This window comes from Symsagittifera roscoffensis, chromosome 5 (assembly GCF_963678635.1).
Source record: "Symsagittifera roscoffensis chromosome 5, txSymRosc1.1, whole genome shotgun sequence".
NCBI lineage: Eukaryota > Metazoa > Xenacoelomorpha > Acoela > Convolutidae > Symsagittifera > Symsagittifera roscoffensis.
The window spans coordinates 37641755-37655660 of NC_087066.1; the positions used below are offsets into that span (position 1 = coordinate 37641755).

Below are 13906 nucleotides of genomic sequence, written 5' to 3' on the forward strand. Positions count from 1 at the left end.
AGTTGTGCTGGCAACGCTGCTTTTTCATCGACGTCTGCTTTCTTTGGCGTACTAGCGAAGTAGAAGTTCTTGGGATGTATAGAATGCTTCGCAATCATTCCTCGCTGTAAGCGATTTACACAAAATTCCCATAACATTGGGGGTTCTGCACGCTTAGACGGTCAAAAGGATGTTATTCCAAGTGGGTTCTTCCGCCCACTTGGGCTTGGTTGCTGGGCCATGTTGAAAAACGCTAATTTTATACTTGAATTAAATTACTTTCACATCTCTCCTTGTTACCTGAGACAGCTCTCTTCAATGCAGACGTTGTGAAAGCAGCAAAACTCGCCTCCGTAGAACCAGTAGAACTTGCAATCATCATTATCTTGACAATGCTGTCCCCTCGCAGATAGGATGACTTGACCCAACACAAACAGCATAAAACCTGCTGTTGTAAACAAAACGGGATTAGCCTCATAACAAAAAAGCCGAATTATTGAACATTTCTAATAATCTACTCCTTTTAGACAGCTCAAAACAATAAGAGACAGTTTTTCAGGCTCGGAGAGTGGTGGTGAACTGGTTTCGTCTCCGCCTCCCAATCGGAAGGTAGGGCGTTCGAGACTCACCATGATCCATGCTCGTTGCTTGAGGGTGAAGAAGCAACCTTACCCAGTCCAGAACAATAGCCTAAGAAATTGCATGTAATTCTTCAGCAGAGGCACAACAGCGGTTCTCCGTGAAGAGCTGAGCAGCTCTTGTGTTTTTCTTTTCCCATGCTGATAAAGCATCTTAACATTCGGTCCTTAAGGCATGAGGGGTTGCTCTAAGCCATGGAGGGATCAAGGGGGATGGGAACCCCTCCCCTGGGATCCGACCTTGCGTCACCCAAAACATCCCTGACAATGACAATCATTTGCTTCTTTCTTTGGTATGTTGATTGCTTTTTCATTGATCTCCGTATTTTGAGTGCCGTTCATGACAACATGTCACGCTTGTAATTTTTCGTCTATTTGAGTGCATTTTTTCATCATTCTAATTTTGCAATCATCAATCAGATTCGTCTTTAGGGTTGGTACCTGTACGTCTTTTGTTTTGCTGAGCCTTCTTTCTGGAGGATCTCTGTGATGGCTGTATGATTTCGAGTAACTCTTTTGGTTAATCTGGATGGAAATCATCCCCATTTGTGTCCCTGTTATGTTGATTCTGAGTGTTTTTGTTACCGATGAAAATTGGGCTCTGACACACCAATTATGGCCACGCGGTTGCAATATTCTCTGTCCTTGACCCCTTACTCTACTGACTTCTCCTGATATGGCGATATTTTTCGATCGCTGCTTTCTTGATTGTGTATAATATCAAAAGAGTTTCTCACTGTTTCTCGTCTTTTTGTGGTACTCGTTTTAGTGCCTGACGGCATTGTGAACTATTCTCTTTTTTCGATCCTGAGTAATCTTAAAGTTGTTCGGGTAATCTTGAGTAGGGGTGCAGCTGCCATCTGCTACCATTTGAAAGTTTTCAAAAAGTTGGAAACACTCAAACCTCAAACGGAAACAAAATATAGCAACTGTTTTAAACATGTAAATTTACGCAACTGACCGTTGCTCATGTTCACTATTTTTTAACTCTAGCTTTTTTAGAGGTTAAGGTCGTTTACATTCAATAAGTGTCACATCATCAACTGCTACACCTTGAAAGAATCAAGCAAACTTCAGCACGATAAGTATTTTAATGCCAATCGAATTTAATTTTGCTTGCTTCTGTGTCGACTAAAAGAAATACTGGATAAATGCTGGGTCCTAAACGTCTATAGTTTTCTCAGTTCTTTTATAAGGTAGCTGATTTACTCGTCGGCAAGCGAATATCAACAGAAAATGACTCATTATCATTTTCTGTTAATATAATACTTTGACCAACTTGTTCAAACTCTCGCGTTTTTTTTCACATCTCTCCTTGTTACCTGAGACAGCTCTCTTTAATGCAGACGTTGTGAAAGCAGCAAAACTCGCCTCCGTAGAACCAGTAGAACTTGCAATCATCATTATCTTGACAATGCTGTCCCCTCGCAGATAGGATTTTGGGATGTATAGAATGCTTCGCAATCATTCCTCGCTGTAAGCGATTTACACAAAATTCCCATAACATTGGGGGTTCTGCACGCTTAGACGGTCAAAAGGATGTTATTCCAAGTGGGTTCTTCCGCCCACTTGGGCTTGGTTGCTGGGCCATGTTGAAAAACGCTAATTTTATACTTGAATTAAATTACTTTCACATCTCTCCTTGTTACCTGAGACAGCTCTCTTCAATGCAGACGTTGTGAAAGCAGCAAAACTCGCCTCCGTAGAACCAGTAGAACTTGCAATCATCATTATCTTGACAATGCTGTCCCCTCGCAGATAGGATGACTTGACCCAACACAAACAGCATAAAACCTGCTGTTGTAAACAAAACGGGATTAGCCTCATAACAAAAAAGCCGAATTATTGAACATTTCTAATAATCTACTCCTTTTAGACAGCTCAAAACAATAAGAGACAGTTTTTCAGGCTCGGAGAGTGGTGGTGAACTGGTTTCGTCTCCGCCTCCCAATCGGAAGGTAGGGCGTTCGAGACTCACCATGATCCATGCTCGTTGCTTGAGGGTGAAGAAGCAACCTTACCCAGTCCAGAACAATAGCCTAAGAAATTGCATGTAATTCTTCAGCAGAGGCACAACAGCGGTTCTCCGTGAAGAGCTGAGCAGCTCTTGTGTTTTTCTTTTCCCATGCTGATAAAGCATCTTAACATTCGGTCCTTAAGGCATGAGGGGTTGCTCTAAGCCATGGAGGGATCAAGGGGGATGGGAACCCCTCCCCTGGGATCCGACCTTGCGTCACCCAAAACATCCCTGACAATGACAATCATTTGCTTCTTTCTTTGGTATGTTGATTGCTTTTTCATTGATCTCCGTATTTTGAGTGCCGTTCATGACAACATGTCACGCTTGTAATTTTTCGTCTATTTGAGTGCATTTTTTCATCATTCTAATTTTGCAATCATCAATCAGATTCGTCTTTAGGGTTGGTACCTGTACGTCTTTTGTTTTGCTGAGCCTTCTTTCTGGAGGATCTCTGTGATGGCTGTATGATTTCGAGTAACTCTTTTGGTTAATCTGGATGGAAATCATCCCCATTTGTGTCCCTGTTATGTTGATTCTGAGTGTTTTTGTTACCGATGAAAATTGGGCTCTGACACACCAATTATGGCCACGCGGTTGCAATATTCTCTGTCCTTGACCCCTTACTCTACTGACTTCTCCTGATATGGCGATATTTTTCGATCGCTGCTTTCTTGATTGTGTATAATATCAAAAGAGTTTCTCACTGTTTCTCGTCTTTTTGTGGTACTCGTTTTAGTGCCTGACGGCATTGTGAACTATTCTCTTTTTTCGATCCTGAGTAATCTTAAAGTTGTTCGGGTAATCTTGAGTAGGGGTGCAGCTGCCATCTGCTACCATTTGAAAGTTTTCAAAAAGTTGGAAACACTCAAACCTCAAACGGAAACAAAATATAGCAACTGTTTTAAACATGTAAATTTACGCAACTGACCGTTGCTCATGTTCACTATTTTTTAACTCTAGCTTTTTTAGAGGTTAAGGTCGTTTACATTCAATAAGTGTCACATCATCAACTGCTACACCTTGAAAGAATCAAGCAAACTTCAGCACGATAAGTATTTTTATGCCAATCGAATTTAATTTTGCTTGCTTCTGTGTCGACTAAAACAAATACTGGATAAATGCTGGGTCCTAAACGTCTATAGTTTTCTCAGTTCTTTTATAAGGTAGCTGATTTACTCGTCGGCAAGCGAATATCAACAGAAAATGACTCATTATCATTTTCTGTTAATATAATACTTTGACCAACTTGTTCAAACTCTCGCGTTTTTTTTCACATCTCTCCTTGTTACCTGAGACAGCTCTCTTTAATGCAGACGTTGTGAAAGCAGCAAAACTCGCCTCCGTAGAACCAGTAGAACTTGCAATCATCATTATCTTGACAATGCTGTCCCCTCGCAGATAGGATGACTTGATTCAACACAAACAGCATAAAACCTGCTGTTGTAAACAAAACGGGATTAGCCTCATAACAAAAAAGCCGAATTACTGAACATTTCTAATAATCTACTCCTTTTAGACAGCTCAAAACAATAAGAGACAGTTTTTCAGGCTCGGAGAGTGGTGGTGAACTGGTTTCGTCTCCGCCTCCCAATCGGAAGGTAGGGCGTTCGAGACTCACCATGATCCATGCTCGTTGCTTGAGGGTGAAGAAGCAACCTTACCCAGTCCAGAACAATAGCCTAAGAAATTGCATGTAATTCTTCAGCAGAGGCACAACAGCGGTTCTCCGTGAAGAGCTGAGCAGCTCTTGTGTTTTTCTTTTCCCATGCTGATAAAGCATCTTAACATTCGGTCCTTAAGGCATGAGGGGTTGCTCTAAGCCATGGAGGGATCAAGGGGGATGGGAACCCCTCCCCTGGGATCCGACCTTGCGTCACCCAAAACATCCCTGACAATGACAATCATTTGCTTCTTTCTTTGGTATGTTGATTGCTGTTTCATTGATCTCCGTATTTTGAGTGCCGTTCATGACAACATGTCACGCTTGTAATTTTTCGTCTATTTGAGTGCATTTTTTCATCATTCTAATTTTGCAATCATCAATCAGATTCGTCTTTAGGGTTGGTACCTGTACGTCTTTGTTTTGCTGAGCCTTCTTTCTGGAGGATCTCTGTGATGGCTGTATGATTTCGAGTTGCTCTTTTGGTTAATCTGGATGGAAATCATCCCCATTTGTGTCCCTGTTATGTTGATTCTGAGTGTTTTTGTTACCGATGAAAATTGGGCTCTGACACACCAATTATGGCCACGCGGTTGCAATATTCTCTGTCCTTGACCCCTTACTCTACTGACTTCTCCTGATATGGCGATATTTTTCGATCGCTGCTTTCTTGATTGTGTATAATATCAAAAGAGTTTCTCACTGTTTCTCGTCTTTTTGTGGTACTCGTTTTAGTGCCTGACGGCATTGTGAACTATTCTCTTTTTTCGATCCTGAGTAATCTTAAAGTTGTTCGGGTAATCTTGAGTAGGGGTGCAGCTGCCATCTGCTACCATTTGAAAGTTTTCAAAAAGTTGGAAACACTCAAACCTCAAACGGAAACAAAATATAGCAACTGTTTTAAACATGTAAATTTACGCAACTGACCGTTGCTCATGTTCACTATTTTTTAACTCTAGCTTTTTTAGAGGTTAAGGTCGTTTACATTCAATAAGTGTCACATCATCAACTGCTACACCTTGAAAGAATCAAGCAAACTTCAGCACGATAAGTATTTTTATGCCAATCGAATTTAATTTTGCTTGCTTCTGTGTCGACTAAAACAAATACTGGATAAATGCTGGGTCCTAAACGTCTATAGTTTTCTCAGTTCTTTTATAAGGTAGCTGATTTACTCGTCGGCAAGCGAATATCAACAGAAAATGACTCATTATCATTTTCTGTTAATATAATACTTTGACCAACTTGTTCAAACTCTCGCGTTTTTTTTCACATCTCTCCTTGTTACCTGAGACAGCTCTCTTTAATGCAGACGTTGTGAAAGCAGCAAAACTCGCCTCCGTAGAACCAGTAGAACTTGCAATCATCATTATCTTGACAATGCTGTCCCCTCGCAGATAGGATGACTTGACCCAACACAAACAGCATAAAACCTGCTGTTGTAAACAAAACGGGATTAGCCTCATAACAAAAAAGCCGAATTACTGAACATTTCTAATAATCTACTCCTTTTAGCCAGCTCAAAACAATAAGAGACAGTTTTTCAGGCTCGGAGAGTGGTGGTGAACTGGTTTCGTCTCCGCCTCCCAATCGGAAGGTAGGGCGTTCGAGACTCACCATGATCCATGCTCGTTGCTTGAGGGTGAAGAAGCAACCTTACCCAGTCCAGAACAATAGCCTAAGAAATTGCATGTAATTCTTCAGCAGAGGCACAACAGCGGTTCTCCGTGAAGAGCTGAGCAGCTCTTGTGTTTTTCTTTTCCCATGCTGATAAAGCATCTTAACATTCGGTCCTTAAGGCATGAGGGGTTGCTCTAAGCCATGGAGGGATCAAGGGGGATGGGAACCCATCCCCTGGGATCCGACCTTGCGTCACCCAAAACATCCCTGTTTTGTATTTTCTACATCCATTTGGCCTGTTTTGGATTTTCTACATCCATTTGGCCTGTTTTGTATTTTCTACATCCATTTGGCCTGTTTTGTATTTTCTACATCCATTTGGCCTGACGGACTCTTAAACTTTTTGATAGGTTCCCTTGGTGCCGACAACCACTAATTTAAGCGAAGAGAGCTCACAGAAAAACGGCAATTTTTGTTCAACGTTTTCCAAAAAGGGCCTAGTTTTTTTTCAAAAATTTACCTGCTGAGTTGAAGCATAAATAAAATTGACTAAATAGAACCTTTATAGTAATAGGATCTAATATGATCAAAATGGCCAATCGGCAATTTTCAAACCCCCATAACTTCACAAAGAATGCTAACAGGTAAAACTTTTAAACATGAGCTCTCGACCTTAGTACCTTTAAGATGATAGAAATTATATTGCTGAAACTATGTAACAAAATAAAAACTTGAAAAACTTAAAAAATTAAAATTGATTAAACATGGAAACATTGTTGTGATGGCAATTGATGTGGGAATAAAAGCTAACAAAACTGCTCTTATCAGGGCAAGCCAAGAATACTCTGAATGCTTTTTAACTGGACACGATAAAATTCTAATAAATGAAATATTGATAAATTACTAATTTTAGGCCGATAGAGTAAAAAATAACGTTTAAATTTTGAGTCTTTTTTGTGATTAAAAAAAACCAATTGGCTTGCCTCAATTCCTTTACTTTGAACAGTTTTCTATTGAGGGATAATTCGCGTTACACTTTCAGCAACTATGTATCCAAACGAGCAGTTTTTTGTTTTTGATTTTCGTTTTTGATTTTCGTTTTTGCCTTGATTTGTTTAAGAGCGCTAGCAAAAAAGTGATGTGCGTGACCGGTAATCCCAAGAAAATCTCAGAATCGATCACCCAAATCACCAATTTTTTTTTGGAAATTTGGAAATTGGTCTGAATGAAAAAACCACTCCAAGCATGTATATTAATCATTTCTTTTTGGAAGTAGGATCAGCAAGAGTCTGTGCATCAAGGCGATGTCCATAGTATTCAGAGAGCCATATGAAATTAATAAAAATAAACCAGTTCAAAAAAAAATAAACAAATTTGATTTTTTTGAGTTTTTTCTTCATTTTATCACCTCTCCCCCATTTCACGGTATAGGAAGTGGAGAGCGACATGTTTTGAATCGGTCAAGGCATTATTAAAAGCAACTTGCTCACTTCAATTAGTTTGAAACAATTCAAATAGCCGCCTACGCTTTAAAAGCTCAAACAAGTATCTCAAATTGGCTAATTGGCAACTTTCAAACCCTGATAACTTCACAAAAAACAATAGGAGGTCGAAATTTCACATATGAGTTCTCGACCTCAGTATCTTTCAGATGATAAAAATTGTGTTGTTAAGAAGTTTTTAGTTAAAACGTGAAGTCTTAGTTGAATTAAAAACAAATGGCTATTGAAATTAGTGAAAACCTATTGAAATTAGTTAAAACTAGTATTGAAAACCTGGCAACTCTGTTGTGAAGGCAAATGATGTGTTAATAAAAGCAAATAAGACGTTTCTCATCAGGACAAGCTTATAAAATTCTGACTGCTTTTCAAATGAACCCGAAAAATTAAATAAAATTATGACAAATAATGCACATAAATGATAATATCGAAATTTAAATTTTACATTTTGAGTATCTTTGAAATAAAAAAAACCAATTGATTTGCCTCAATTCAATTACTGTGAACAGTTTTGTAGTAAGGGATGCTTCGCGTTACACTTTCAGTGACAAAATATAAGACGACCAGTTTTTTTGCTTTGATTTGTTAGAGAATGCGAGGATAAAAGTAATGTGCGCGATCGCCGATCCCACGAAAATTTAAGGATTGATTACCCAAGTTACCAAGTTATCTTTTGGAAATTGGTCTGAATAAAAAAAATCACCAAAAGCAGATCATATATATGCATCACTTTCTTCGAAATTAGGAAAAAAAACTCTTCGTATCAAGGCCAAGCTCTGAGTATTCCGAGAGCCGTATAAAATGAATAAAAGTATAGCATAAAAAATATAAACAAATTTGATTGTTTTTTTTTTTTAATTTTCTTCTTTTTGCCCCCCCCTCCCTACGCATGCTACGCACTAAGTTCAGAGTGAAATAATTTGAACCAGTTGATTACGCATTATTAGAAGCAACTTGGTTAGTCATTTGAATTGGAAACGATTCAGTTCGCCGTTAAGATGTTAAATTAAAAAATTAAATTTGGTCTGGAGAAAAAACCACTCGAGAACAAATATACCGAAATTTGTCTCGATGTTGTTTTCGGTGGTCCTAATTTCTATTTTGATATCTTCCTATATACAAACAGACTGTGCTCTGAACAAAGGGGCCAAACTTAGGCGCACCGTTTTGTGTGTGTAGGTCAAAGAAATTCAGAGACAAGTCTTTAAACATACTTTTTGGCATGACGATCTTGTTGAAAATTGTAAAAATTGTTGCCAAAATTTGCTGCGGCCTCGTAATGTCTACTTTGAGTTCTAGAAAAGATCATGTTGCGGCCTCGTAATGTCTATTTTGATTTCTAAAAAGCCAAAAATGACGTAGGCACTTTTAGGCACGTTTTCAAAAGTTTTGACCAAAATTTTTTTCGGTGCGCGCTCCTACCTCAAAATTAGTATATTTATTGGCGCCTTTACAAATTTTCCAAGATCGATCAGCTGAAATTGAAGGTCAAAAAAGAAGGCCGCCCCCTCAATCTGCTACTGTTTCTATTTTTTCTCCAGTTTTTTGTATATATATGGACAATTTGCAAATGTTTTGGAAGAAGCAAACTTCTTAGGCATGTCTTTTAATTTTCAACCCCCATCCTTCCGCCCCTAAATCTACTCTTGCTTGTGAAACAATTTAAATAATTCTTGATGATTCAAAAATTATGTCAAATCTTAAAATCAATTGAATATATCCGTTATTTTTTTATTAGATATTAACTTGTAAAGAGAAAGAGATTAACTTGAGAAGTCGAATTAAATGACCGAAAACTGGGGCGGATTTACGGGGGGCGGGAAATGCGGACGCTTCCCTCTTAGGGATTTGACCCCCTGCCGACCCAAAGGGTCCCCCTTTGTTCTATTTTGAGATACCAAAAAAGGCCTAAAAACACCTTTTTCGGCTTGCTTTTTTTCTTCAAAATTTCGACAAACTTTTAGATTTTTTTTTGAAAATCCGCCCGCCCCCTCGAGAAAATCCTAGATCCGCCTCTGCCCGCTCTAAAACAATTTTTTTCATAGTTATGTACCTCTATTGAAGTGCAACATTTTTTCGACAAGCCAAGTGTAGATAAAGCTAAGCGTAGATAAGTGTAGATAAAGTATACTGAAGTTATTTAAAAATATGGCAAATTTTTTTTCAATCCATAGGAGCAGAACGATGAAAATAGTGTAGCGCACAGGAAGTTGCTATCTGAAACTAGAAGGATGTTTATTGATATATTAATCTAACCTGTTTAATTGGATACATACCTCAAAAAACAACGCAGAAACAAACGCAAGAAAAAATTTTTTTTATTTTGGCGGGGCGGGAAAGGTAAACATCTGAGGTAGTTAATTTTAGGATGGCAAAAAGTACAAAAAAGAAGCATTTGTCTACATTCACAGTGTTGTTCATAAGCATATTTGGTTCGTTGAATTACCTTTTCTGCGTAATTATCTGCGCAGCTTATAATTTTTTTTGCAGAAAATTTTTCCGTTTTGAGTCATTCAGCAAAATGTTGCATTTTTCCGTGCACACTCGTTTCTCAAAAATAATTATTAGACTGGCGTCAAAGCAACCTTCAGATTGTCAGCTTTTTCTTAAATAGTCAGCAGAAATAGATGCGATTAAATTTTACAAAAAAAGAAGATCCTTTAGTAAAATTGGCAACCAGAAATGAGGGAGGTGAGCCGCCGCTCACCCGTGTCAAGGTACTCGACTTTTGTTTAGGCTTTCTCAACCCCAATTTGGCCTTTTGGACCAAACTTTGGTATGGTCTGACCGACCGAAAAATTTACTCGACCATGCTTGTTCCATTTATGATGTGTTTTGACCTTTTTGATCAAAATTAGTTGAGTCTCGAAAATAAGAGAACGTGAAAGAGCGAACAGTCGGTTGACCTCGAGAAAAAAAGACACAAATTTGAATTGAAATTTGAAATGAAAATTGGATTGAAATAAAATCTCTTGCGAATTATCTTTCTGGCCAAAACTTTCGTTTAAAAACAATCCCAAAACTTGACATTGATAAAAGTAATTGTTATTTAGAACCCTGAGGTCGATTTGAATAAAAACAATTAAGCTCAAATCTTTCAAATTTTTTTCTGATTGATTTTATTCAATTAATAATTCTCCTAATTTTTGTTATCCAAGTTATTTTTTAAAATATTTGTTTGACGGATTATCTATCATGGATGTGGATCAACCAGATGTTTTGGTGGGAACGTCAGTCAGCTCCAATCCTGCTCGAGGTTCCCTGAGTAAAACAAATGACACTAACGTGAGCGAGTTACAAAAAGAAATTGATGGTCTATAATGATTTCGGGTGCTCAACAATTGCGTATTCAAGCGTTGGAAAAAAATCAACGGGACATGCAGGAACGACTGCTTGCTCAGGAAAGATATTCAAGAAAAAATAGTATTATAATTTTGAATCCTCCTTACGATGCGCAATGTGAGAGACGTAACAATGGAAACCCTAAAATTTTTCAAGAGTTTTTTGGGTATAACAGTTAAGTTTGAAGGTGTGAAAGCTTGCCATGTCCTGCCAGGTGAAACAGGTATTTTCCTTCCCAGGATAATATGCAAAATCATTTACTTCGAGGACAAAACGCAAGTGTGGAAAAATAGAAGGGCTCTTAGAAAAAAGGTCAACCCAAAAAACCAAAAGTTTAATATTTCAAATGAAACATTGCCAGAAACTGACGCGGAGATCAAGGCAACTGCTGTTCATATGTGGTTGGAGACGGTGACCAACAATTGCATTGTATCAGTTGCAGTTACTGGTGAAAATGCTTCGAAAAAGTTAATAAAAGTCAATAGCTTGGATGATCTTAATAAATTGGAACCAAATGAGATCCAAAGAAAATTCGTTGAGGTTAAAAAAAGCAGCAGAGGTGCAAGCTGTAGAGTCTCACCGGAGGGCAAAAAACCATATATGAGCAACAAATAGACTCATTAAATCTAATCAGTTACACGAGATAAAATTTTTGTAGAGTATTTCATACTTTGTGTTATGATAAAACGTACGATAAAATGATTTGATACTAAAGCGACGTGCAACTCTGCACTGACTTAACTTGTTTATATTAATTATACTATTGCTTTTATTTTTTTCCTTTGAGCTAAGGAAGTGGTTTTTTCTGGAATTTTTTCCCGCTTTTTACAACTTGGTTTAAAAGTTTAAATAAGTCAAATTATGTCACAAACAACTTTACCTAAACTTTACTGTTTGTTTCATATTGTTGGTCAAAATCAATTTCTGATTGAAATCAGACTGTCAGTTCCCTTTACCCTGCTTGTGATAACGCGAGCGCTGCAGGTTGGTTGTGATAACGCGACCTCCATGCCTGGAAAGGGGCTTATGGACTGTTTTTTTCAAATGAACTTTTGTGTGCTCTGTGATAATGCCGAGTTAACACTGAATGAAAAATTTTATTTTATCTTAAATTAAAATTTATCTAAGTTTCAATTTCATTATTATGATTGTTTTTTGCTGTAAAACTTGGATATAAAGGAGGTCACTTCAGATTTCTACCGTGAAGAATCTTAATTGAAAACACGGCAAATCAAGAACTTTTCGTTTCTAATACAGCAAATTTAAGAATATTGTTTAAATACAAGAACAGCGTATGAAAAATAGGGAGGTAGAAGGGAAAAGTTTTCAGGCCAACTGACGGAGTTCGTTATCTTTGACCATCATTTGTTTTTTTTTCTATCTCAGATCAACAAAGACAACCAATGCAGTATATCATGAATACCACTGAGCAGGTTCTTTGAAAAAAATTAGATCGATACAAGAAAACATAGACGAATTTCAAGTTATCCTAACACAACTAAAATATTTGCCTAGCATTATATGTTGCACCGAAACCTGGCTTTCACCAAACCAGAATTTCGGTATTTCCAAAATAAAAGAGTATCAACTTCTTATTGAACGTTCTCGTAAGCGTAGGGGAGGAGGCGTATGTTTTTATATAAAATTCGGAATAAATTACAAAAGAATAGAAAGAACAAGTTGTAACAACATTCAATTGTTAAGCGTCAAAAATAGAAAATGAAAAGTTAAAAAATGCAATTATTACGTGTGTTTATATTACTCCTAGTGCAAAAAAACTCAGACACTCCTTATACTACAAAAGGTTTTGGATGATATTATAGTAGCACCATTACACATCATTTAAATCGTGGTGACTTTAACATTAATGTTTTAAGAAAGAGTAAACGACTCTCTGAACTTATAAGTATAACAAATGGAAACGATCTTTTACTACAAAATGGAAATCAACCAACCGGAAAAACTAAGACCAGTAAGAAGTGTATAGATCAGTTTTTTTCCATTGTTTAAAAACCATTAACTATCTTCAAAACATCGGTAACTGAACTTTATGGAGTATTTTTAAACGCAACATCACAAATACGCAAAAACTTGAATCGAAATTTTTCTGAAAGAAGTAAATGAGTCTTCATATGAAAATTTAGTTGATGTTGAAACAAAAATTAGCCAATTTAGTTGCGATGAACTTTTTTTATTGTTGAACGAAAAGCTCAGAAATAACATTGAACCATTTTTACCAGAAAAAACACTAATTAGAAAAACTTCGAAGCAATGGGTTGATAATGAATTGAAAAATGCAGCATCAAAAACACACCCGTTCAGAAATAGTTTTTTAAAAACTGAAACCACAGAAGCCAGAAGAAAATTTGAATCTCAAAGCAATAAATTTCGCAAATTTTTGAGTCAGAAAAAAAAGCATTTTTTTAAAAGCAAATTACGATTGGAATCCAACAACAACAGCAGAGAGTGTTTCCGTCTGTATAATGACCTAACATGTGCCACTAAAAACAACGATCAGGAAGAAAACAAAACATAAATGTTCATGAATTTAACGACTTCCTTGCAAATGTTGGAGAACAATTAGCGAGGATTTTTAATACTTTAAAAGAATTAAGAGTCAAAAAGCAAATTATTTCAATGTTCTTAGCTGACATAACGCAAAATGAAATTTCAAAAATAATTGAATCGCTAAAAACCAAGTTTAGTTTGGATACATATGGACTTAATCAATATTACTTGAAAAAAATAAGTCCAGTTTTGCTTCCAATTTTGAAAAAACTTTTACAAAAATGTTTGGATAGACAAAGTTTTCCAGGCAGTTTCAAAATTGCCAAAGTTAAACCTCTCTTCAAAGAAGGCAATGATCTAGAATCATCAAATTACAGGTCAATTTCTCTTTTACCAGTTGCAGGTAAAATTTTTCAGCGGGTCATTGCTAACAGAATGAACCAATATCTCACTTAGTATCAGTTACTACAAAATTGCCAGTTTAGGTTCAGATCAAAAAGGAGTACAATTGATGCTTTAATAACCCTAATAGAAGAAGTGCGTCAAGATTGGAACTCTAATACCACGAAGACACAGTGCACATTCATTGACCTTAAGAAAGACTTTGATACAGTTTACCACATTCTTTTACTTGAGAAAT

General features: G+C 37.0%; 1 protein-coding gene across 1 annotated transcript in view; it reads right to left on the bottom strand.

Annotated features, from left to right (window-relative positions):
• LOC134846719 (uncharacterized) overlaps positions 1-2345 on the bottom strand; it is a 10805-nt gene extending 8460 nt beyond the window's left edge. The window contains exons 1-2 of the mRNA XM_063864103.1: positions 2267-2345; positions 280-427 (exon numbers count right to left, since the gene is read on the bottom strand). Coding sequence (XP_063720173.1) covers positions 280-427; positions 2267-2345 — 227 coding nt within the window. The remainder of the gene's footprint in view (positions 1-279; positions 428-2266) is intronic.
• Between the last annotated feature and the right edge of the window lie 11561 nt (positions 2346-13906).